Source organism: Cornus florida, unplaced genomic scaffold (genome assembly GCF_030987335.1).
Source record: "Cornus florida cultivar Cherokee Brave unplaced genomic scaffold, ASM3098733v1 CherokeeBrave_3.0.0_Hap2_Chr10, whole genome shotgun sequence".
Classification (NCBI taxonomy): domain Eukaryota; kingdom Viridiplantae; phylum Streptophyta; class Magnoliopsida; order Cornales; family Cornaceae; genus Cornus; species Cornus florida.
Window position 1 is genome coordinate 86717598 of NW_026775580.1, and position 26790 is coordinate 86744387.

The following is a 26790-nucleotide window of genomic DNA, read 5'->3' on the forward strand; positions in this document are numbered from 1 at the left end:
CGAGCATCAACCCAGAGAGGCTCGAGTCTTGTTCCTGAAACTCGAGCCTACATCTCAAAAGCCCGGGCTTGTATTCCTGAAGCTCGAGCCTTCCATGATATATCAGTTTTAAAATATGGGATTGCTATCTTCTTCAACCGTATCTCATCCCAGTTGGGCGAGAAGACCCAAAAGCCCACCAAATACATATTTTCTTCTATAAAAGAAGGCGTAAGCCTTGATAGAAGGGGTCCGAAATTTTAATCTATTTTGACGTGTTATTCAGAAGGCTAAATGTGTGGTGGCTTTTAGGGTTCCTATAACCTTAGAAGTGAAGATCCTGAGAAGAGAAGTGCCGTCCGTGACGATGGAGATGAACTCAACACAGATGATATCCAACTTTGTCATGAGTAGCTAATTCCTTTCTTAGGGCACTGATGTAACCCAATCTGATACTATGGTTTGATTGTTTTGACTTTGGGATTTATTTTAATATGTGATGTTTTCTTGATTATATGACTATGAGCACTAGAGACTAACTCGAGTGGTTTTTCATGCTTTAATAGAATATAGACTCTTATTTCCTTGTCTTGGATATAATATGTACGGTATCTGGCAGAGCCCTGCCGGACACGAGAATAGAGGTCATATAATGGTATTCCAATATTTTTTTTACCAAAGAATGTTTTCATAGTATATGCTTAGGAAAGATGGCTTATTTGCAAAGTAGTTAAAGTAGGTAGAGTAGGTAGGCGGATAGCCCATACAAACCGCAGATAGGTTATAGTAAACTAAATTTGGTAAAACATCTTTCTTTAAACTCTGAACTGAACGAATGTTATTGAGTTTAGTTCATTTGAAAACATAATTGATTAAAGTCCCAGAGTTGATTAATTGACCATAGTATAACGATTGTGGTAAAATCTAAGCCCTAAGATTTCTCTCTCTGATCATTTAATTTAGTTTAATTTGTTTTAGTTAATTATTCTGTTATAATTCTAGTTTGTTAAATCGTGACAACCAACAAACTTTCCAATCAAGTTACTTGTAAACCATAGAACAAAGTTAAAAATTGAAATATAAATCCCATCTCCCTGTGGGTTCGACATCCTCTCTACGAAGAACTATCCTATACGATATCGTTCGATTGCGAGAGACACATCACATGCCTCCTAGACTTTGATATTTGTAATTTGAGGGGATTTGTGTTGTAATTCTTGTCTTGACATTTGATTTATATATGAATCTTGTTTCTACAATGATTTGTGTAGTTTAATACTTCCAATTGATCATTTCATTCTATACACATATCTATGTATGCTAGAATAGATGTTCATGTGTTTATCTCTAGGTTTTGTGATATTGATGCATGTCTATGTGTGTTGATGCTATGAATTTGGTAATAGTCAAGGCATTGTGCTTTAACGGAATACTCTTGTGGTTTGTTTGATGGTTCATACTTATTTCTTGATGGATTGTGCCTCTTCCTTTGTTTAATTTTTATGTCCCTAACTTAGTTGTAGTGTAGTTGCCTTACTTTCTTAGATGGGAGGACAATCCATACTTGTTGTTTGATGTTCCATACTTATGAATGCAAGTAGTATGTTTCGCTAATTTGAGGATGTGTATTAATTGTAGACTTGAAGGAAGGAATAATGGTTTAACTTGATATGTTGTGTTATTCACTAGTTTGGCTAGACAATATATACTTATTTAGTCATCCATGCTTGTTGATTCAATTAATGACACACACTAGTATTGCAAGATATAATCCCCCTCATTCATTACTCATTGAATGTCTAGGAAGGTAATGTTTGGTGGTGACCTCTAAGTCCCAACATCCCTCTCTTATATTTTCTACATTTTACTCTACTTTAATTGTTTTACCTTGCATCCATTTAGTTGATATTATAGTTAATTAACCAATCAAAACATCTTTGATCATTCAACCTATTAATCCAAGATTGATTTCCAAGCTAAATGCACTTCATTTCCCTTGGGACAATCCCTACTCACCCTAGCTATATTTATAGTTAGAAGCGGTAGTGGCATTCTATAAATTTAAACTTGGTCACACTACACACATTTAATTTGTTGTATCCGGCACACACCATACACCACCTCGCGACTCTCTCAACAACCATGCCAACCTATAACCCCATTACACCTATCGCAAACCGGTTCGAAAAGAACCTCCACACTAAACCGTGACCTAAGTCGCAAACCCTGGCTTCCTAAGGTCATACCCTTCTCCCATAAAAACTCCATCTCACACACCTGACCTCCACGGTCATAAGAACCTATACCCCAATGCATGAAAGTCACACACAACATAGTTACCATACCATGAAATACAAGCCCGTCCTAAAGTTGTGCTTTAAGCACTGCACAAAATGCACCAAGAAGATCAGGAGGACCCGACACTGAATAGCTCAATCCACGAGCTAGAAGTCCAAGCCATTTGTTCGATAAGAACCGGCACCCAAATAACCCTGGAGCAACCGAGCTCATCACTTACTCGGGTCAAAACTCACACACATATATATGTATAAAACAACCGTACCCCATACCATGATACAATCATGTCCTTTCATTTAAAAATTTAAACACCCCGTCTTTCATAAGAAAAAATAATTGCATAAACCATGTCTAAATAACCGTCACAATACCATACAAACACGCTTGCACATACCGTGCTCACTACTTGCTACATTAACATTTAAATTAGAACTGCACACACCGTGCCTACCACTTTCCGTCACCATACTTCTCATACTTGTCATCTTATTACAATCAACATGCTTTCATTTACTTTCACATTTCATTTACACGGTTATATCATTTAATTATTTCACATACATGGCCATGTAACATAAACTTTAGCATATAAACATATAAATGTGCGAACACATAGCAAGGAAATATGTCTTTCCAAACTGTGAACAAATAAGCACATAGTCACGTAAGCAAGTAAGCAGATAAACATGTTTTTCACGCAACTAAGCATTGTAACACAGAAACACATAGACAATGCAAATAACCCGTCCACACAACCCTAGGTACGCCTCTACCCGTCGTCCTAATGGTTTTTAAACCATGGCTCTGATACTAAATTTGTAACGACCCAAACTCGGGGTTTCGAATCACTAAGCAGGTCCTTAACCGAACCTGAGGACACTCTAGGAGTAAAATGGTCATTTTACAGTATGACAGGATAATCTTTCCTTAAACTAGTCAAATAAAATTTAAAACAATCATTCTAGTCATTCCATGACATTCGAAGAGGTTCTACGGTCATTGGTTATGATTTCCCCAAAGTGCCCTTACTCTGTTCAAGGAAAATTCCGACATTATCCCATAAAACAACCATATCTCTCACTATGAATGGAATTTGAAGATGAGGTTGGTCTCATTGGAAAGCTAACTCAAAATCTTGGAAAATGGACTCAACACTGACCATATTTGAGTTCATAACGAAGAAGTTATAAATGCCCAAAGTCAGGTGATCAAAAGTGACAAGTTGCCAAGGCAACCGCTCAGTAGGAGATGTCTAAAACACACCTCTTATGACATTGTAAATCCATATGAAGAATAGAGAAAAAGAAAATCGAGATCATGCCATTTCTGGGAAAATGTAACTATAACATCAACAACAATAATCCAAGTTGTAACGAACCATGCCGTGTTATGGAATGCAATGTCATGCAATGTCGCTCCCCATTTCCAAAACCTTTTCCGTTATCATTTCCAAACCGTTAGTGAAACCCTTCCCATGGCTACTCCATGGCGGCACAAGAGAAAAATTGGCCAACTGTCCCTGACCCATGGCAACTTCATGGCATCATTTGGGGCCCAGGTAACTCAACCACGCTAAGGTAGTCTCCGTAATTAACGCCATAACACGGACCCTAGCCAACTGTCCCTGACCCATGGCAACTTCATGGCATCATTTGGGGCCTAGGTAACTCAACCACGCTAAGGTAGTCTCTATGTTGCATTAACGCCACGGACCCTAGGCAACCGAGTTTTCGCAAACCTTTCATCAAAACTTTTCCCAAAACCATTTTCTTTCCATTTCAAATCAAATTTCCCCATTTTATACCCAATGATATGCATGAGTGCCTCTTGTTTTCCAATCCTATGTCAAGAGAGGATTTCATGTTTCACAAGTCAACATTCACAACACAGCACGTCTAATAGGGAAATTCTAGAAATACTTATCATGCTTCCATCTCACAAAATCTAGCAATTTAAACACAATAAGCATGAAATATCATTACTTAAACATGTTTTTCATAACACATCAACTAATACATAGTTATATACTTCATATACAACAATTAGGCCATTTTTGCAAGAAATCTATACAAATTAAACATGTCATAAAATAATATATGAAGAAATAACTCACATAAGTCAAAGAAATTGTATATTAGAAACCCTTACCTCAAATTGAAGAAAAAGCCCTAAAAATGCTCCACAATTTGAAATTTCCACAATGGCCAAACGAAGATTGGCTCCAATCAAAATGAGGCCTCAACGAGCTCTCCAACTTTGTCTTAAGCGGCAAAATCAAATTCACAAAGGACTAGGCTAGATCAAGCCTTGAATTTGTGAGGAGAAAAAAAAGAAAAAAGAGGGGAAAAGAGAGTGGCTTGAGGAAAGAGAGGTCGGATGGCCTTATGGCCATTAAATGGATAATGGTGGGTCCCTCACAAAAAAATATCTTTTAACTTTAATTTTTTCACCATGATTTTAAATACACATACCAATTATGTTACAACCACAATTAAGCATTTAACTAAATAAATATACACAATGAAATAATGCATGACATGCAATGGACCCGTGACACAACCCCCATGCATAACAACCCCAGTAGCGAGTCCCGCCTGGAACCTCTCAGTCCGAAAAACAAAAAAATGTCGAAATGACAACCAATGCATTTTCAAGAGTCCTACACTCAAGAAAATGTCCCAATCAACACTTTAACACACCCCACAGTGTCCGGCACACAAAATAAGAAAAGACAAAAATACCCACGAAAAAAAATTCTGAATATTTCAGAAAATCAAAAATATTACAAATGAAATAAGAATGAATGATAATACCAGTCACTTTTGAAAACTTTTAATAAATATTTAGAAGTTTGAGTATAACTATTAAATCACTATATTTACAAATTACTCGTACAAATATGATGCCCTATATCCCATCTCTGCCAATACAATAACAACCAAAAAAAAAGGTGAAAATATATGCAATTTTTTAAAAAAATTGTCCAACCGTCTATATTGGAGACGTGTAGACCAACTTCGTCTCCAATGCTAGCTAAGAATTGGCCGAAGGGTCTTGGGGCCTTATTTAAAATCAATTCCCGTGTCATTTGAATTCACTGCAAGTATTAACAAGAATTCTGAGTAGACGTAAATGATGCATGAGAATTAGATATAAGACAAGATGCTTAACAAACACACAACATAAGGATATCCTAGAAATTAGAACAATAATCATGTGACGAAGAAAGAACTGTCTTTAAGAATGAATTACTAGCACTAGTAAATAAGAACTAATCCATTTCCCAAACAATGCGGTTGTAACATGCAGACTTGTGCACAATAAACATGCCAATTCAAGAGGAAGATTCGCAGGGTGTCAGCTTCGCCCCCTTATTGGCTTTCACTAGCACAGCAACATACCAAACTACCAATCATGTCATGCCACGTTGCATATCGAGGAGCATTTCCATTTTGTCACAAGAAAAAAAAAAGGTGCAAGATTGAGAGAGTATTTTTGGAAGTCTCTTCCCATCACTTAACTCCAGCCCCCAGACAGCCATGTGGCTTGATGTGGACAGTGAAAAACATACTGGAGAAAAAGCAAGCCTAAATGGATAATTTACCAGAATAAATGTGCATATACATATAATGCATGTGTTTGTGTTTGTGTGTGTGTCTGTCAGAGAGAGAGAGAGAGTGGATAGGTTTAACTTCCAAAGTCATGCACATTTTAATTTTCTCTCCATTCTCCAACCTTTTAATCTGCCACGGTGGATGAACTGCGAAGAACGCCCTAAAAAACGGTGACAGCACAATTGAAAGTACTTAAAGCGAAAGATTTTTACCACAATATTTTAGGTCACCAAAAGAGGACCAAATCTTTTATGACAGTATGCCATCATAGACACTTAGTGGGGATGCAGGGCGTACAGAAGTTGTCGACTGCCTCTTCACAAATGGATGGTCCAATAGCTGAGAAGCAGTAGGCCGATCATCTGGGTTAACTTGTAAGCATTTGAGGATAAAATCTCGGGCATCTTTTGATAAGGAATCAGGAATGGGAGGAAGTTCACCCCTACTAATCCTAAACATTGCTGCCACCTGCCAAAGCACAGGAAGATGCATCCTTAATACAAAACTAAAATTCCCTCTACTTCAGCATGGGTTTCAATTTGCAAAATATGGGTGATACGACAAGACATTTAATAATATTCATTTGGACATCAAACAATTTCTTTTCTTCTTTTTCAATTTTATTATTTTTGTACATAGCATTTGAAAGATATAGGTGTGCACCAATAAAAAAGAAGTGTAGGAGAAAAATGAACGTGATAGTTGGAGAATGCATAAAATGTTGTAGAATACGTAGAACACTATCACAGTATAGCTCAGGAATGTGAAATCAATACAGAACTAAGCATTCCTTTGGTTTTACAGTTTTACTGCATGCTTTATAAGTTACCCACAGGACAGCATTTTGTTTGAGAGTTCAAAAGGCAAATACAAATGACGCATGCATTTTGGCCTGCCATTGCACACTTTCTTTACCAAATACAGCTTTCACAAAGATTTCCCATTCATAATATTGAACTGACAGCTCTCCAAAGATCTACCACTAGCCACTGGGTGAGTCCACCAGAATTTTCCCCTCAACCCAATTCAACAGCACTCCTTTTGTAGGCCTTGGGTCATCTCTGTTAAGTTTAACATTTAGTTATATTTAAAGATGTGATCGGTAGAACTGTTTATTCAATTACAACAGTCCCAAAATGAAGCCTAAAGGTTCAATAACATGCACCATGTTCTTACATACAGCCTAAAGTTTCAATAACATGCACCATGTTCTTACACTTTGATTTAGAACCAAAAAGAAAGGGAAGATGAAATGAGACTAGAAGAAAGGGGTGACGAGACAGACGAAGGGGGTGAGAAATTAGGGAGGGATTGAGAAAAGCAAGAACAGTGAGGGAGAGTTCTCAAACTCACAATATTATTCAATAATCAAATGCTGAATAGCCTGTTTATGCATGGCCCTTTATATAGACAAATTATTAAACAAATCGTAAAAACCCTAAAACAGTAAAGTACTAAAATATCCCTAAAATTAAAACATTACCAAAATTAATAAAATAAAATAAAAAAACAAATTCCTAGTTATATCAAATCCCTAATTTCATTGTCTTTGCCAGTTCTCCAAAAGTAGAGGTCACGTGCAGCTCATCCATGAAAATCATAGATTGTTCTCTATCACTACCTCAACTGTGTGATACTCTAGTTTCGCGGTAGCATGCATGGTTTTCTTATAAGCTTTGCGTACAATGAAGTTGCCATAATAAAAGAACATTGTCGGGGCAAGTGTTAGTGCCATGTGACAAGGCAAGCAAGAAGTCAAAGATATGACCTTAACACGGATGAGTCTTGCATTGGTAACTCAGATAGTGAGTGGGTCATGCAGAAGTTTCAGATTTACTAAAATGATGATGAACACATACTTTAAAATTAATATGGTTAGAGACAGCATAAATGGCAATATGAGCAAAAGGGAGAAAACAGATAAACAAATCTGGAAAAAGGAACACTTACCACTTGTATTACGTCTCACAACTTCCACAAATCCTAACGGGAAAAACAGCTAGAATATTTTCTTTGTTGAAAAAATTCTCACAAAATCTAGTAACCGTCAAGTGGTTACTAACCAATTGGAGATGATGCTTTCTTAATTCTGGTTTCTATAGGCAGTAGTTATCTCTGATCAAATAAAACAGCTACTACTGCATTCTAGAATTAGAACAGAACCAACATTAAGCAATTTTGTTGAACCAATCATAGCAAATGGATTACCAAACTTCAATCACGAGGAACATTACAAATAACAAATATATAGATATATATATATATATATATATTTATGTGAATGGAATTAAAATCAATTGAAATTTTGAGCTACAAAATAAGAGATTTGTACTTCTGGCAAGTCAATTTTCATGGTTTTCCACATATAGAAGGTATAAAAAACAAAAGAAATCAATGTAAGAAATCGCCAGATCTAAGATGAAACTATTTAGTAAAGATGAAATAATTACTGAATTTATAGTAGATGTCATGCATACCCATTCTAAGTGTGAGTATGGAACTTGACGGGTTAACATCTCGAACACACTGCATCCTAGGCTCCATATATCAGCTGCAACCCCATAGCCATGATTCTTCGCGTTAATGACCTGATAATACATGTCTAATTTATTACACTTCATTACACAATACTGACAGGTATCCTAGAGGCATTCCATGACCATCAAATGTATACAAAGGTTTTTCTCCACCGAAAACTGAAAAGCTAGATGAGCAACAAGTTCATCAGCTCATGTATGAGAACAACAGAGTCGTCACAAACCTAAGAACAATTTGTATCATGTTGCAACAAATATAGTCAGTATTATGCAACACTCTTTCACATATCAGTTGGACACAAAAGGTAACAGTATAAGACTTTACAAGACTTTGTCAGTAGGATCCATTAAAAACAGGAGCTTATGAATTTAGCCTGAAAATAATAATAACACTAACAAGAAATTCAGATGTTGATTTTTTATGGTCTGTATAAAATATATAAATATATGTATGTTCTTCCATAACAAATATTGTGCATTAGTACTAAGTAATTGTGAGCATTGAGTATATACATAATTTGAAAGAACATAATCCACATATTATGTGCTCTAAACACCAGATATGCAATAAAAGTGGAGTCGCTATTATGTTTTTGTCAAAATGTTGATCATGATCATTTATCATTTTGTTTAATAAAAAAAGTTTACATGCGTTTAACAATATTTGTAGAATGACCAAATTTCTCATCATGTGATCTTTGAGTAAATTATCAACAAATCACTTCAAAATTGTCTTATAAAGAAATGTGTGCAAAAGAAAATGGAGTTCTGCTTGCCCATTTATCATACAATTAGAATTTTACAAATTTGCCCAAACAACACCTAAAGAGGAGGGTGGGGGTGCATTGAGTCTTTTGGCAAACGATAGGAATTTTTCCGATTAGCTTAATTAAAAAGAAATGTTAGCAAACATATATAATTAAGCAAATCATAAACAAGCTGAATATAAATAAAGATAAGAGTAGACAGATGCAAAAACAAAGAACACAGAGTCGTAACATGGTTATGCACCCCTGACTATGTTCATGCCTCGAGAGCAGCTCTCGAGGATTTCAAGATCCATTATCAACTCTCCTTCACGAGTGGAGAGCAAACCTTTACAAGAGGCTTCACAAGCTCTCTTTCTCCCAAAGGGACAAACCTTTCACTTGAATCCAAGGGTTACACCAACCCTCTTTGCACTCTCAAAGAATAAAAATTGAAGTTTGGAGTTACAATAATAGATCTCTCTCAAAGATAAATATACCAATACAAGATCAAGAGCCCAGACTTATAAATGAAGTATCAAAGAGAAAGTTCAACTCTAGGGTAATGATGAACCACAATAAATGATTTTCAAGTTTAAAGCCCAATAGTGATTCCTACCAATGAATGACATTCAAGCTTAAGCTCAATGGTAGTTTCTAGCAACAAAGGATGTACAACTATATGCACAGTGATAATTCTCTCTTTCTTATTCATAGACGTCCAAGACACTGAGTATTTATAGCCCTTTTGGAAATATGACCGTTAGAGCACTTAAAGGCATGTTGAGTCTCCTTTTCACAAAAGTCATCGTTCATATAAACGTCTGTGTGTCTTCATACAGATATCTATGTGTGCCTATTTTTACTTTTCAGTTAGACGTCTATGAGACTCAGCCCAAAAATGCTTTTGCAGATAATTTTCAGACACAGAAGGCATAGATATTAGACCCATATAGACGTCTCTAAGCCTTTTTTCTGAAAAAGTTTGATTAATAGGTCATAAACATATAGAAGTCTGTGAGTTAGCATATAAACATCTGTGACTCCTTTGTCAAAAGTTCCTTTTTTCATTTAGGTCATATAGACATCTAATTCAAACCATAAAACGTCCAAGTCACTTGTAAATGCAAATTTGAAATTTCGAAGGCCTAAAGTGACTTTTACCAAATGAATTGACTATTTTGCCCCTATGATGTGAATCATTTAAGTCCAAGGGTCAAGTCAATTATTCTATAGATCTTAAGATGATCTGCATAATTAGTTCATTAGGTCCTAGAGTCTATTTGAGATCTAGACTTGATTTCTTTGAAGACTATAACACCTTGCCATTGATCCTTGATTTTTTGGGCTTTGACTTCCATGATCACGTGGTTTTATTGGATTTTTAATTTTCTTGTAAGTCCAATTCCTTTGAGATGCTTAAGATAATTTGATACCTAATAATATGCACACTCAGGTAAACTTATTAGTTCTTCACTACAATAGTTTGTTATCAAAATTACCCAAATACCCTTGTGTTGAAACCTTGGAGCTAACACCTAAATTTGTGCACTACGATTTTTCATATAATCATTTTTCAAAACAAAAACTTCAATCAAGCCAGAACACATCATTGATGCATCTTTTTACGTGTGTGGACTATTGCCTTTCCCCTAGCCTACTACAATCACCTGTTTCAACTTTTATGAGGCAAACAATTGACATATGCACCGCTGTGCTATCAAATGTAGTTTATTGTCAACGAAACAAACTTAACAGTTGTGCTATGGAATGTAGCAGTTACACTTCAGATTAACTGTTCATGAGACAAATTGTTAGGCATAGCTTTTATTCAGTAAACTGAACTATCAAACAGTTTTTTTTATTTTTGGCTGTTGCTGTTATTAGTCTATTTAGTTTTCAAGAACATGTTTCTTCTATTCAGCAAACACAATGGACCATAATATTAGAAAATTTTACCATCATCAATGGCCATAAATAAAATAAAATAGTTTTTAATTATTTTCTTGAACCAGAATAACTTGTTATCAGGGGAAAAAAAGTCAAAGATCTGGCATAAACCAAACAAAACCACCCCAGAAGAAAAATTGGAAATAGAAAATACAAACAGAATCTCTAATTGGAAGTGTATGTGTTTGAGAGAGAGAGAGAGAGAGAGAGTTGACAGGATTAGCAAATAAACATGACTAAAAACTATCACCATTAGTATATGTGGATAATGCTTCTAGTATACACTTGGATCAGTTAACCTACTAATAAAGATAACTTTTATCTGACTACATAGCATTTGCAAGCTAATACAGTTAAATGCTCAAAAAGAACTGAAGATTTTGAAAGAATAGAGGCAAACCTCAGGGGCCATCCAAAAAGCAGACCCTTTGCAGGACTTTACATCATTAAATTTGGTTGCCTGAGAAGATACACAAGATAACATATTCAGTAGTTTAACAACTAAAAGTAGAGAGAAAGAGCGGGAGAGAGAGATGCTTTAAAAACTGACCTTTGCCAACCCAAAATCCGCAAGTTTCACAGATCCACTTACATCCACCAATATATTAGCACATTTTATATCCCTTAAAGAAGAGAAAAAGCAGAAAGACTTAAAGAAAGAAATTTGCAAAACATGCTACCTAAGTAGCAAATTGGATCAGGGCAGAATTTTTGGTTTTCCATGTTTGATTAACCCCAAGGGGTTGGCTCCAGTGCGTAAGAACTTGGCCCTAGTGCCTTGGGAAGTATCAGGTCTAAGGTTCAAATCTTCTTGGGTTCAAATAATTCCTTGAGAGGGGGGTCTAGGAAAAAAAATTAATGTATCAATTATCAAATATCTCATATGGGTTTCTTTTTCCTCTTTATCAATTTTCAGATAAAATTCTTTAAATAGAACACGTCAATATGCAATGGCAGCAAGACCCATCACCACAGAACATAACAATATCTCATTTGGTTTGATCTAGTGAGGATAAAATTTAATTCTTTTAGGAGCTGGGAGCTAAGGTTAATGGAAAAATAGGATTCACCGAATCAACCCTAAGTAATTGGGAAAAAGGCTTATTCAGTTGAGTTATGAGCAGGTATGCGTATTAAATTTACAAATGCATTCTAGTTATGTGACAATAGCGGGGAAGTTAATAATTAAACTTACGCTTCATTAGAGACATGATTATGTCAAAGGTACTTTACCTACAAGAAGATAGACAACTTAGGAATACCTCTACTTTTTATTTATTTTTTGCTAAGTAACTCAGGAATACCTTGTTAGGAATTAAATTCCTCACCCCACCCCCAGATCTCACACAACAATGGCAACAAAAACAGATGAAAAACAAACACACAAGTCAAGATTTATGTGGTTCATCATATTGCTTTCAATATAAAGATATCTCTCTCTTCACACACCTCTCCAAACAACTTCCTCGTCTATTTATAGAGTCTTCAACACCTTCCTTGTTGGACAAGGATTACAATTCCTTGGAACCCAAAAGTTGTTTACTGAGAAGTTACCAAATCCAAATACATCTCTAAAATAGAATTCTATTGAGAAACAACTTCCTCCACAAGTCTACAACCTTTTAGAAACACAAAACTCATTTAGAAATGTTAACTACCACATCTACTCTAACAGCTTAAACACGCCCCCTCACTGTTTTTCAATTTTTTAATTAGGGTGACGGTGAGGTTTGAACTCAAAACCTTTGGCTCTGATACCATGTTAACTACCATCTACTCTAAAAGCTTAAGCTGTTAGAGAGGGGGTAACTTAAATATATAAATCCTTCAACAAGAAAATAAATCCCACACATATAAGACATAATTCTAATGAGAAACAACTTACTCCACAAGTCAACAACCTTTTATAAACACAAAACTCGTTTAGAAATCCCGCACATATAAGACAAGTGCGACCAGTTGCACTTTTGCAGCGAAATTTCTGAGACCAACTGCAACTTTGGGACCAGTTGCTAATAGTGCAACTGGTTGGACTTCTTCGAACAACATCCTTCAAGCTCCATAACAAGAATTTGAGACACATATCCCAACATACCTCTATTAAGGCACATGGTAGAAAATTAATTGAATTATTTTCGTAACTAGATAAGCATAATTGATATCTCTTTACCAAGCGACAAGCTGGGGCTCAGATTACAATATTTCAAGAGTCTAAAGTAAGGGCATTCTAGTCATTTGATCAGAACATTTCTTGATCAAATAATGGGATGAGCATGAGAGTTTTGTTCTGTTTTGTAATTTGCTTCTCTCACTTTGTTTCTTAATATTTTTTAACACTCTCAGTACCTTGAGCCTGAGAAGTGCATGCAATATAAAGGCCACTGCTATTACCAAAACAACATTGGATATTACCAAAGAAAGTGCTGATGTGAACAATTGTACTATCTTCTTCCATAACTGCACATTATGGCTTTAAAAATAGGGACAGAATCAATCAAATATCCATCTAAAAAGCAAAGGGTTCCCATATTGAATACATCTTTTTAACTTTAAAAAGCCACAGGCAAGGAAAAAAGAAAAAGAATCAAATAACAGCAAACATTAGCCACTGAAAAAAGAAAAAAGAAAAAAATAAAGCAAAAGCTGGCAACAAAATGCATTCATATGATTGAACATTGTGTGAAAAAGCAGACGAAATAAGCATGAATGTCCAACGTGAAGTGCAGGGAGACAAAGGAAATATTATATGTATCACCTGTGAACCACATTCGGCTGTGAAGGTAATTTAAACCATTCAAAATCTGCCATGTATATACAGAAACTTGGGAATCCCACAGCTGAAACTTTTGATAGAGGTTTGAAAGTGAACCTTGGGTTACAAGCTCAAGGAAGATATAAAGTTTGCCATCATCCTAGGAAGACCATTTTGCATACAGAAACAAAATGAAAACATAAACCTCAATCCTCATAAATAAAAATTGAAAGAGACAACGGGAACACAATAAACAAAGACCGAAACTAAAATACAGAAGATATTTCCTTTTTTTCATTAACATAATGCCACCAACAATTGAGCAAAACTAAGTAGGGAAAAAAAAAATGGAGCAAAACTCTTGCTAAAGTTTTTTCCTGAAAAGGTCCATCAACAGCAGAAACACCTTCCCTTTCCCTTCTTTTTTTGGCCATAACCTGATGCTTTAAATTTATTTCTTGCTTCACGTTGACATTCAAAGGTCAAACTAATTGGTATAAAAGAAGCTTCAAGCACCAATTAGCAGCTGTTATAGCTCTTAGGAAAAGATCACAACACAACTTTGGAATCGTCTTCAAAAAGAATCAGAAAAAGTTAAAAGGAGAACAAAAGAGAACCTCAAAAAGCGGACATAGTTCTTCTAAAGAAAAATGTAGCTACAATTGAAATGCCACATCCAGGGTCATCCAGTCAGGCTTTTCCTCTGTAGGCTCTAAATGAAATGACAATTGGTCTTCACCAATATAAATTAGAACCCTAGAACTACCCGGATCAGAATTAGATGAACTCATCCAGAATCAGCATCCAGTGACCAAGAAAGTTCTTGATTAATGCTAGGGATCTCATGCATCTCAACATCAGTTTTTCTATTGGTACTGGGCATCGATTTAAGCTTTTGACAGACCCTTGGTGTGAAGGCCAAACAATGATTCAGAAATTTGGTCACAGAATTGTTAGAAGGCTGGGATTTTCATGGGACACTCCTTTGTCTAATCTAATGGACAATGGAGTATGGAAGTTGGAGCTTTTACAAGACAGTATATTCAGGTCTATCAAAGATTATGTGCAAAATTTGATTATTCATGCTAGAGAAGATAGACTTATGTGGGATGGTGGCCCTTTCTCTTTCAAATCAGCTTGGGAAAATTGTAGAATATCCCATCCAGAGGTGGACTGGTTTAAGGTTTGCTGGGGAAAATCTCGGCCTAGATGGTCTGTGTTTGGTGTTTTTCTGTTTCATGATAGGCTGCCTTCAATGGTAAATCTGCAGAGGAGGAAAGTGAATTTAGCTTCAAGATGTTCTTTGTGTTTAAAGGAGAGTGATACAAGGGATCATCTTTTTGTTGGGTGTCCTTTTGCAAATATTTTCTGGAAATGGATGGTGGATACTATGGGCTGGAATTATGATATTTCTTCAATTTTCACTTTTGAAGATATATTCAACTGGTTCTCTCAACAGACCAGTAAGTTAATTTATACAATTTTTGTGGCTGGTTTGTGGACTATTTGGCAAGAAAGAAATGGAAGGCTGCATGGTCATTTATCTAGACAACCTCAAGATGCTGCTAGACAAATTTTATTTGAAGTACTTGATATCTACAATGTTGCTATTCAAGATCTTCTTAGATAGTTGCTTGTTGTTTTTCTTTTTGATTGAATTTTTCATTTTCAGAATTGATTTTTCAATTCTTCTCTAAGGGTATGCCCTCTGTGCGCCTGTAAATATCTTTTCTCTTTTTTTATACATACACCAATTATGAAAAATGATCAAGAAAGTTGACCCAAGTATGAAGCTGAAGCTTGCTAACTACAATTCATGTGGTAAGTGTCAATATGATGGCAGGCATAAATTGATTTTATATCACCTTTCAATTTGAAAAGCAATGCACCAATTTCAACAAGATCATCTTAAAGCATATCGACAAAAAGAAGCATGTAAAACAATAAGTTATCACTAGAAGAAACTACACATAGAAAGAAGGAAGAATACAAAAGAAGAACCCACTCAAAAGGTAGAAACCATACCTTGTCTGTACCAAGATATTTAACTATGTTCTCATGTTCAAACTGACTTAAGAGAGAAATCTCCTGAACCAATTAACAAGGGATGAGAAAAAAAAAAAATCACGCAAACCGATAATGAATACAATTGCTTTATATACACCACATTCAATGTATATTCCATCAGAAAATGAGATTCTTCTCACTTGTTCAAGCTGAAAAATTCTTTGCTTGCCCTGACTTCCTTGATCAAGCAAAGAAACCTCCTTCACAGCAAAAAAGAATCCATCACTGTGGGAGAAAAAAAGAAAAGAAAAGAATAACATGAGAGGGAGTGAAATAAGGACATATGAGGAAGAAGAGGAAGTAAAGCGGGGGCTTGCAGGACAAAGAAACATAAATAGAGAATAGGAGATCTCCTCCCTAGAGAAGAGGAAGAGGAGATGAAATAGTAATAAAAATAACGTGACAACCAAAATAACTACTTCTAATAGAAATTTAAATTAATTTAACTTGAATAAGTGAAATCCAAATCATAATAACTATAAGCAATTAAATGTAGACATAGCGTAAAAATATAGAGCAAAAAAAGCATAAAACATTCACATAGTGAGACTAATTTTTATGTGAAAAAAAGGGAACATAGTTCAGGAAGATCAAATATTCCACTATAGAAGAAAAGTGTACAACCTAGATATCAGGTTCTAAACCCCCTAATCACCTAGTTCAGTGAGGGAAGATCCATATAACTCCCCTGCCGACTTAAAGCCGCTTTATGCATTCAAAACATAATTTTAAGGATCAAAGCATGTAAATGCATGATTTTTTCCTAGTTGGGACTCACACACATTGCCTCCATTGAGGTTCGAACCCCTGACCTCCCTTTGGAAAGTAGGAGCCTTGTACCGTTAGGCCACAAGCATGATTATGAGCCCAAATTTGGTGCTTCATTTTTATTTTAATCTGTCAACCATTAGAATGGTTACAGAATATCCAAATAACTCATAGAACTTCTATAAAGGAATGTAAAATTAAAAAATCAACACAAATGGGAAGCTATGGTTCATTTGCAAAGTAAGTAATAAAAGATTACCTCAAAAGTAGCTGGACAAAGAAAAAAGTAATATTCATGTGACTAAAAAAAAAAAGATGATAATTTAAAGAACTAAGGACCTTTTTGGTTCAGTTCTCTTAAAACAAAAAAATGTTTTCGGAAAAACTGTCATCTAAACTTGGGCAATTTTAATTCAATCATAAAACAAATTTCAAAAACCATCAATTAAATGAATTTTCGAACTGTTTTTAGTTATGTGAGAAGTAAAAACTGTAAGAAAATTAACCAAAGCGAGGAACACATAAATTAGGAAGGCAGTGGAAGTACTAAGGAAGACTTACTCAGTGAAGCCGTTGTACACTATTCCAAACGATCCACTTCCCAGAAGGTCCCCCTTTTGCCAAGAGTTTATTCTGCGCCTAAAAATTTCACATGGTGGCGGAAGAATGCGGTTTGATTTATCTGACTGGGACTTAGAAAGAAGTGCATCATCTCTTAACAGACCTTTTGAGAAAAAAGTGAACAAGCCCCACATAAAGTCATAAAGTATGATCATAAGTGAACTTTTAAAATAGGAAACATCTTAATAGTCTCCCATACCCGAACTTTGAGAAGTGCATTCCCTGGAGAATCTTATTGCTGCATCATTCCATTTCACATCAAAGCTGCTAGCCACGGCTAGCTTCCATATTCCGGGATGATAAGAAGAAGTTAGGATCTCTTCCGGCACCTTGTCTTGAATCAAATCTTATTCTTGCTGCTGCTGCTGCGGCGGCGGCGGTGGGAATTCAAAGTCAAAGTCTCTTTGAGCTTTCATAGTGCAGCACACATGCTCAGAAGAAACTCCATTTGGTGGCCGAATCGCACGTGTTACCGTTGCTGGATCAGACGGTGCAGAAACAACCACACACTGGAAATGAATATCAAAGCCACAAACCCCACAGCTGTAGTGCCAAGAAGTGCAAGAACCACCACAAACAGCACACAAAACTTGTGATGATGAGCGGATGAGTCTCAAGGGATGGAGTGGGTCGTAGACGTGGCGCACATATTGAGGCAGTTGGGTGCAAAGTGGGTGCACATCGAAGTCGCAGTGGTGGCACCGATAGACGAGTCCGTCGACATGGTCACCGCACACATTGCAACTTATACGCACGGTGTCGTCCGGTGATAGGCCGGTTAACAGAATGAGTGGGTGTGGGTGCATGAAGGAGAAGAGGATTCTAGGGCAAGTCCCGCAGTATTGATGCAGATTGAAATTGCAAAGATTGCAGCGATACCCCTTGTGTATTCCCTTGAAATTGCAAACCATTGCAGAGGTACTCTGTTCCAGCTGCGTAATACGCTGGTACCAATCGATGGCTTGGATGCAAGAAGTGCTCTATGCTACCCATCCCTTCCATCCCTCTCTCTAAAAATCGATTTTGAAACTAACAGTGGAACGACTGCATGAAGAAGTAGAAGAAGAAGAAGAGACAGGATGAGATATCTGCGTCCATATCAGCGAGCTCAAGCTCACAGCCTACTTGCGCCTTTTTTTCTTTGACCAGCCTTTGTTGTTTTCTCTTTTTCCGTCCATTTCCAAGAGGAGGTGCTGGGCCCACAGAAGAAAAGGTCCGAGAGCTAGAAAGTCTTTGAGTAGCTTGACTTTGCGAATGCGAACAACCAGAGTTAGATTGCAATTTGTATTTGTTATTTTATTTATTATTGTTTTTTAATATATTTATCAATTTCCTATTTAATTCTGACACGAAATAAATGACCCTAATTATATTCCCGTTGTTTAAACTCGTAACATCCCTCGTTATAGCTCAGGTTATCATGCTTATTCGGGGTGTTCACCCATTTTACTCCAAAATTCAAAATTTTAGATAATATTGTATAACTGTTCATGAGAACTAACCCTCGTTGTATCAAGATGAAAGCACCTTATCTGAAGAACTTTATCCGAAGAATTTTGACTCGCCAGGGCCTTCATGGAGAATGATTGATCTTTTGTCTCTTGAATTATTTTTCTTCTTTCAGGGCAAACATTAATCACTGTTTGGTTTAAAAGAAAAAGAAAATGAACAGAAGCTAAGAAAAGTACTCTTACCAATGGGTTTAACTTTTTCCCTGATAGAAAAAAAGAAAGACGGACCGAGGTGTGCGTTTGACTGTCACTGTGTGTATATACGTCACAGTGTTAGGTTTTGTGGAACAAGCAACGAGACAGTCCTTTCATGGCGTCGAGTTAATACGGTGATGATTTGGTGGTCAGCCCTCACAAGATGGAATCAGAGGCCAATCGCAACGAAACTGTAATTTTAACGGCAGAGACCTCTAGTTGGGATTTGCCGGGAATTCTGAGTCACCAAATCGTCAATGTTAAAGCCAATCGAAATAGGCAAGATCTTTAATTATTTTTTCTATTATCCACGCAGTAACGCATAATCTTGAAACTTGACGAAACTTCTAAATACTGGTGATTGTAACAGTCCTTTTATTCTGAATATATTTACAGGCTCATCGAACAATCTTCGTATTTCGGTGGCCTCCTCGGTGGTAGTTTTAGGTAAATTTTAAATTATTTTATCACTTGGTTGATTAGTTGGATTCTTTTTCAGAGGAATTAATTGGATATTGGATTTGGTTTAATCTTGATCTTTGTTGATGGATTTGATCTTTTTGAAGTTGTACATTTATAGTATTTGTCACTTGTTATTGTAACTCACTCAAGAAAATGTGTTGTTATATATATATATATATATAAATGGGTATTCATACCAAAACCGTAAGAAGTTCCCATAGAGTTTGTTTCAGATGCATTCATATTGTGGCGAGGAGAACATGAATAGTTGACGCAAATTGAAATTGAGTTTGTTTATTCATTCATTTTATTTTTCACCTTTTTTTTTTTTCGTTCTCCCTTTCATGTTCATATTTATTTATTGATATTGTGGCATAAAGCAAAAAAAATCATAGGTAATGGTGTTTTTTTCAAAAATAATGAAGTAAAGTTGGATTCAGCACCCATCAGATTGCTCTTATGTGCACGGTTTTTTAAAAATTATTCTCTTATCTGTTTTTTCCTGCAGTGAATCATGCTTGGACCGTATATCAATTCATTGGAATCTAGAAACGTTAATGATTGTTCTGAAGTTTATGTTTGGCCATCAGGTGGATGTTACTTCTAATAATTTTCTTCCCCTATATGAGGTAATAATATGTTATTATTTCACATTTCATTTGTTTTCCTTTGAAATAAATTCTCACTTTACCACAATTTTGAGAATAATGTTTTTTTTTACCATTCTATATTCATGCTTTACAACTTTATTTAAAGTAACAAAGAAAAGCAGTCGGAGAGGTCAAAATGTTCCTATATATTCTTCTCCTCTTCAATTTCTTTAGAAGATATAACATGGGATTTTGAGAGCGTGTGTGTGTTATGTGGTAGTGATATTTTCAAGCAGTTGGTACAAGTAATGGTTAGAGACAAAAATCTAGTAATCTTTACGAGCAACTATCTAGAATTGAATTTCTCGTCCTCAACTTCAATATCAAAGTGCTTCAATCGGACCTGCAATCACACCATATAGATATCATTAAAGTTATGGGTGGTTAGCAACTAGAAATTCAGTATAATAGTGCTGCATAATAATCGACACATAGTTAGGCAACCAAGAAGCAACATCAGAGAAGAATGTGAAAAAAGGAACATGAATGTTGAGATAGGTGAGGCAACACGAAAACAGTTAGGCTATGTTTGACAGGTATGGAATTGGATAAAGGCAACTCAAAAAATAAGCAACTCCAATGAGTGGTTCGACTTATAGTAGAAACACGACATGGGAAGTGAGTTGAAACAGTAAAGAGAGATTTGTTTGCATATTAATTAAGCATATATGGAAGAACCAAAGAAGTGCTAAATGGCAAAAGACTGTGTTTGCAGATCTAAAAATGAGGGATTCAGGCTTTAATGGGTTGAACTGCTTTAATGAGTTGAACTGCATCTACATGTCCATGTGCTACAATCTTCTGAAAGTAAAATAGTGCATTGCAAAATATATAGAATCTTTATTGGCATCATAATTGAAATCATGAATATCGTGCAGACCAATATGCATGACATAATAATATTCAAGGAAACTAGAATTCTATGAACTTACTCACATAAATCTCATAATTTGGGCTTGGGCTCATTCCGGAGTTAGAAGGGATGGGGGGCAGAAGCACTTGGTGTCCAAATCTGGAACCATAAAACACTGTGAGTTAACAACTCAACCTGGACAGCTGCATCCAACAAAAATCCCTACCATACTCACGTAACTCACCTTTACCAAACCATCTGTCCCACTGGTAGCAACAATGCAATCAGATGGATGGCATTGCACACAGTTCACAGCTGTAGAGGAAAATGGATGACATTGACAACAAATAAGAGAGCACGGAACATAATTAGATCAAAATTTCAGTTTTCATTGGGAGTGGGAAGGGAACATGTTACCCTTCTCATCTCCACGTAGCATTTTTACAAGTCTGCCAGTTCTCTTCTCCCAAATATACAGTCTGCCATCTTCACTTCCACTGGCAACGTATTCACCTGCAAATCTCATGAAGGAAGCTGGATTCAAATAAAGCAGACAACCTCAAAGTTTCTATATGATGGTAATGGACAGATAATGTGTAAGGAAGTCACATCCGCCATAAACTACACTAAAAGCTAGTATTTCCTAATTTACGAAGCTGGTAACCAAGCAACTACTTGTGTCCTACAGAGAAACACGATAAATATAATAATGGACATAGAGATATTAAGGAATACAATACCCTTAGTGAAAAAATTAAAAATAAAAAATAAAGATGACTGTAGATGTGTCACAAATGTGAGTACACAAGGCAAACTACATGTCACATCTTGAGAATGAACTCCAACTCCTGCCAAAGGCATCGATCCCTAGTTCACGATCCCCCTCACATAACAAAAGACAACATGGATTTCCAAAGCCCTACAACTAAAAACAATAATACAACAAGAAGCCTTTGACTCAAGTGGTATGTCCTCATACTTGCCATATAGGAGGTTGATGACTCAAGTTCACATTGGGGCAATAGTGTGGGTGTGGATTTGTGTGCGCACTCTTTCAAAGAGAAAAAAGCATAAATAATAAAAAAGGAACATTGGTGCAAGGTGATACATTTTCACCTTCTTTTCTATAAAGCATGTCATTCTCCATATAAATAAGGAAAGAAGGCATGGAATCATTCCTTTCATTCACAACTCAACCATTCGAGAGAGAAAAAAGAAAAAGAAAATATTATAATTATCAGTGGCGTGTTGGAAATTTTCTACCCATGTGTTTCAAAGTGCCATGAGGTCGTTCAAACACAACCATAGAAGATGGAGATGAAGATCTACAAAGAATCCCCAAGATATGTTTTCCAAAACCGCTATAAATGACAACCCGACTTTGCTCCTTGGATAAGAAGTGACTACTCTCTCAAATAAAACTTGCATCTTAACACGCTTGTCAATCCAATTTATGCAATTGCTCCAGACAATGACCCCTATCATAGAACATAATTATGAAAGTAAACCATATTTAACTAAAAAGTTGTATACTTACTGAGATACCCATCACTAGTGTTACTGCTACACAGCTGAACAATAAATCATAAACCTCTGGAAAGTTAACAGCAGTGTTTCTTCTATGAAAGTTAAATAAAACTTCAAACAACTCAAGCAATCTCATCCCATGTCAAAAAAATAAAACAAAGCGGAACTTTGGGGGCCCTACAAAAGGGAATTCTGCAAAAGTCACAGCAATATGCTTCTGCTTTGCAAGTAGAAAATCCTGAATCTGCAGATCCTTTCAGTATTGTGACATCCTGCCTCAGTTTTTTCTTTCATTTTGTCGGTTCCTCCCACCCCGCTAAAATTTATGATGGATTTGTAAAGACTACTTTGTTTTCCAGAAAGAGAATGGAGTACTCTCTACAGGGGGAAAAAAAATTGTTCCGTTCGAAGTGACTCTATAAGTCTATTACGTGCATATCTATAGGAGGTTTCTCAAATGTATCCGGTCAAAGCCCCCAGATATGCAAAGATGAAGAAGAGAATGAAGAATGTTGTGGGAGTACATAAATTTGGAATTTACTGGTGTGATGCAACAGAAGAATGAAACAAATCTGGAGAATATAGATGAAAGGGTGAAAGACCAAAGCAAAGGTAGTTTTGTCACAGCAGATTCAAAATCCATGAATAGATTCATCACCAGTTGTAAAGAGGCTAGGTTAAGTAAAAGGAGGCCCACAAGCTAGTTGAACTTTAGCGAAAGCCAATGTAAGAACCACTGAAGTTCTCGAATGTTATTGAAACACACAAGCTGCCTCCGTCCAGATCTAAAGAGTCAGGTCAAAATCTCTCTAGGCAAAAAAAAAAAAAAACTTCTTGTCAGGTGGCTATGTAACAACTTGAAAATAATGGACATATGTACTATTCAAAAATGAGATCATCCAACATTACAGAAAAAATCATGAACGCAGCTGCAAGTTCAGCTGTGTGGCATTCTTTCTAAACCGCTTTCTTTCTTCTTCTTTTTTAACTGAAATAGGCTTCTTTTCACATGACTACTATTCCAATAAGCCAAAGTATAAAAGATGATATGTCAGAAGAACAACAATATACCTCTTTGGCCAAGAAAAATAGCCTCTTTAAAAGCAAATTGTTCTCTATTAGTGTGGCCAACATATTGTTGCATCACTTCCATTGCTGCTGCAGGCTGCAAGTATGAGCATACAAGCGAAAGTTTAGAGGCAATATTAAGATGATTAAATGAAAAAAAAAAAAAAAAGTTACCTACTTTACAAACATATTTTGAAGGTAAAATGAACCAGAATTGTGATGTTGTGGACCGAATTTTGCTCCGGCCAAGGACAACCCAAAAAATGAGCTTCGGTATCTCTTGTAGCCCAGTATTTAACTGAGTTTAGGGTTTGGAGTGTGGCGTGAGAGAACAAAGAAAACTGCAGAAAAAATAGTGAGAAAGAGAACTAAGGTTTGGGGGGCTGAAAGTTGTAATCTCCTTTTCTCGCTATTGAAATATTCCGTCTTGATCTTCACTTTGGGCGTAGGCTTTACACTAAAACACGTTAATCGTTGTCTTGTGTGGTGCATGTTCTGTTGTGTTTCTTGATTAGATCTTGGTTTGTGGGTGTTTTTTTTCCTAGTTGGTACTCACATACCCCCCCTCCAAGGAATTGTTGTCAAGGAATACGTAAAAACACTAACGTAGTAAAGTATGTCACTCACTGATCCAAGATTCATTAGATATGCGTTCTCTCCCATATAATTAAGCAGCAGCTCTCCTCCAGTTGGACTAAATGCAGCATGAGTCAAGGGTGAAGCACGATCTTTCTGCAAAGAAAAGGAGTGTGTTAAAACAGCACCAAGACTGTTTAGACATTGGCAAAGATAAATGCATTCATATTACATACTTCATCTGGTAAATAAATAAGAAGTTTCATTTTTCCCCCAAGAGAAAGTCAAATTTTATCGAAAGCTACAGCTTTAAATTTTTGTATTTTCTTCAAAAAAAACAAGAAAGGAGTTAAACAAATCATATATGAAGTGGTTAACTATAAGTATCGAGTTCTGGCAAAATTGAAAGGACAGATTACAGGAAACTTAAATCACATTGAGATTTACATGCAAAGTCTAGACTTTTACACATTTTCCTAGGACTAATATAATAAAATGAAGACAAGGACTAATATAAAATACAAAAATATTACAATTTCAACCCAAAAAAAAAAAAAAAAAAAACGTTAACTGAAATAAAGACCAAGACTAAAAAGAATAATAGTATGCAAGAAGTTCAGAACTAACAGAAAGATGCGTCGGGCAACAGTATTCAAATTCAGGCACTGATGATCTATGGTGACGAGATGAGAGCATTGGCAGCTTTCGTCTATCACATAAACGAGCAATGCATCACTGAAAGATTTCACATACAATAATTAGAAGAAGAAGAAGAAAAGAAAATAGTAGTTGTGGAACTAACATTAACCACAATGAGATACCTCCCGCTAACAACAAGCAAATGAGGCTTGGCGGAACTGATGTCACAAGATTGCAAACAAAGCGGCCTACGAGGAGGATCAGCTAATGATGCCTTTCCCTTCAGCCTCAAGTCAAACTGCCAATAAATAATTAAAAAAAAAAAAAAAAAAAAAAAAAAGACAAAATCAAAGCATTTAGTTTTATTTTTTTATTTTTTTTGGGAGGGGGAGGAACCTGATGTATACTAAGTATTTCATAAGCCTAAAGTTTAAACATAAATGGAAAAACAAAAAGCTGCCACTAATTCAATGTATGGTCAAGAGAAAAAACAAGAGGTAAAATATTGATAAAACCAGGTTATAATAATGACCAGGTACATTCGCTTATCACAAAATCAAATCAGTTGAGGTCACCTTCTCAAAGAAGCTTATCTCAAGGTTCATTTTTATCGTATCCAATACATGCATATTCTCTAATAGGCGAACTAGGGTTTCAAGGGGTTCAGCAGCATGGAGGAGGGGCTTCCCCCCTCTTCATTGCCAGCAAGCTCTCCGGGCCGGTCTTCCACCCCAATCCTCTCTTCTTCTTTTCCAACCTTTTCTTCTTCTTCTCCACGCCCGACACCTTCCCCATCGTGGCGTAATCTTTTTTCTTCCAATCTTACTAAACCTTTTACAAATCTTTCATATCATAGTGCCAGTCGGGGTGCAAAGGTATCCATTACAGAATCCGATGTTGCAAAGGAGATTCAATACTGGAAAAACTCGGTGGTAGGGTATGTTATGGGGAAAAGGCCTTATTATCATCGGTTTAAGGGTTACGTTGAGAAACGCTGGGCGAAGAAAGTGACGGTAGTGTATTTGAAAGATAATTTCTTTATAGTTTGATTTGAGTCTGAGGAGGAAGTCATGCAGACACTATCTAGGATTCATACTTTCGAAGTTAGACCTATTATCATCAAGCACTGGGACAAAAACGTGAACTTAACCAAGGAAGTATTGGAATCGGTTCCAGTTTGGCTGCGGCTACATAATCTACCTGTTCATTGTCATAATGATGAGTCGGTTTCGAAGGTATGTTCAAATTTTTCAAAGCCAATCTATATGGATGATCCAGAACTTCATCGAGATAAGGGTGATTATGTACATGTCATGGTTGAATTAGGGGTCAAGGAGGAACTACCTGAATCACTGGTGGCGGATATTCATGGGTGTGACTGCTATATTGATATAGAATATGAATGGAAACCAAAGTTGTGTTCTTTATGTAAGAAAGTGGATCATTTAGAAGATAGGTGCCCTCTTAAAGTGATTCAAGCTAAACCCAAGAAGGGGGTGGATAAGTGGGTGGTTAAACACAAGGGAAAGAATATTAATGCAGATGAGGTGATTGAGGTTATGCCTGTGAAAGCTCATGCTTTAGTATCTCCTGCAGTAGTTCAGGTTTCAAATGCCTTTGCTGCATTGGGAGAAAATGATGAATTTGAAGATGCTATAGAGGAAATTATTGTGGAGGATAAGTTACAGTCCACAGGGATTAAGGTTCTAAGTATTGTGGCTGCAGTAAATAAAGAGATCGCTGGGGATGCTACAGAAACTGTGATGGTCACTACACCTTTGGAGGAAGAAGTGGAGTTGGGGGAACAACGGATCATGCCTATTGTTATTGAAGAAGATGTGCAGATTGATACAGATGGTGGAGTGGGCAATAGAGATACTATGGTTGAATCAGTTAAACCACAGCTTCCAGTGGAGGAATTAAAGACAAACAAGGGGGATATTAGTACAAAATCCAAGAAGATTGAGTATGCTACAT

At 36.2% G+C, this 26790-nt stretch overlaps 2 protein-coding genes, 1 long non-coding RNA gene and 1 pseudogene across 3 annotated transcripts; all 4 read right to left on the reverse strand.

Annotated features, from left to right (window-relative positions):
• Positions 1 to 4492: 4492 nt before the first annotated feature.
• LOC132278057 (mitogen-activated protein kinase kinase kinase 1-like) lies at positions 4493 to 17673 on the reverse strand (annotated as a pseudogene).
• On the reverse strand, positions 17672 to 18544 carry LOC132279735 (protein VACUOLELESS GAMETOPHYTES-like). The gene has a single exon (XM_059781773.1). The coding sequence runs from the start codon at positions 18241 to 18243 to the stop codon at positions 17680 to 17682; it is 564 nt and encodes a 187-aa protein (XP_059637756.1). The 5' UTR covers positions 18244 to 18544; the 3' UTR covers positions 17672 to 17679.
• Positions 18545 to 20371: 1827 nt separating this feature from the next.
• On the reverse strand, positions 20372 to 21324 carry LOC132279736 (uncharacterized). The gene is made up of 3 exons (XR_009471387.1): positions 21248 to 21324; positions 21087 to 21162; positions 20372 to 20493 (listed from the first exon to the last, which is right to left on the reverse strand). It is a non-coding gene; the product is annotated as an uncharacterized LOC132279736 (long non-coding RNA).
• Positions 21325 to 21391: 67 nt separating this feature from the next.
• LOC132278058 (protein ALTERED SEED GERMINATION 2-like) lies at positions 21392 to 25608 on the reverse strand. The gene is made up of 6 exons (XM_059779886.1): positions 25516 to 25608; positions 24996 to 25111; positions 24802 to 24883; positions 24226 to 24330; positions 23602 to 23695; positions 21392 to 21537 (listed from the first exon to the last, which is right to left on the reverse strand). The coding sequence occupies exons 1-6, from the start codon at positions 25606 to 25608 to the stop codon at positions 21392 to 21394; spliced, it is 636 nt and encodes a 211-aa protein (XP_059635869.1).
• Between the last annotated feature and the right edge of the window lie 1182 nt (positions 25609 to 26790).

Bases quoted from the DNA above. Each gene is read 5' to 3' on its own strand.
- LOC132278058 (XM_059779886.1), bottom strand. From the start codon at position 25,608: ATGGGGAAGGTGTCGGGCGTGGAGAAGAAGAAGAAAAGGTTGGAAAAG. The intron at 24,884-24,995 runs GTATCTCATTGT...TTTATGTGATAG, and splicing joins TTGCTTGTTGTTAGCGGGAG to ACGAAAGCTGCCAATGCTCT. The intron at 21,538-23,601 runs GTATATTGTTGT...ATTTGAATCCAG, and splicing joins TATTTTTCTTGGCCAAAGAG to CTTCCTTCATGAGATTTGCA.
- LOC132279735 (XM_059781773.1), bottom strand. From the start codon at position 18,243: ATGGTTTGCAATTTCAAGGGAATACACAAGGGGTATCGCTGCAATCTT.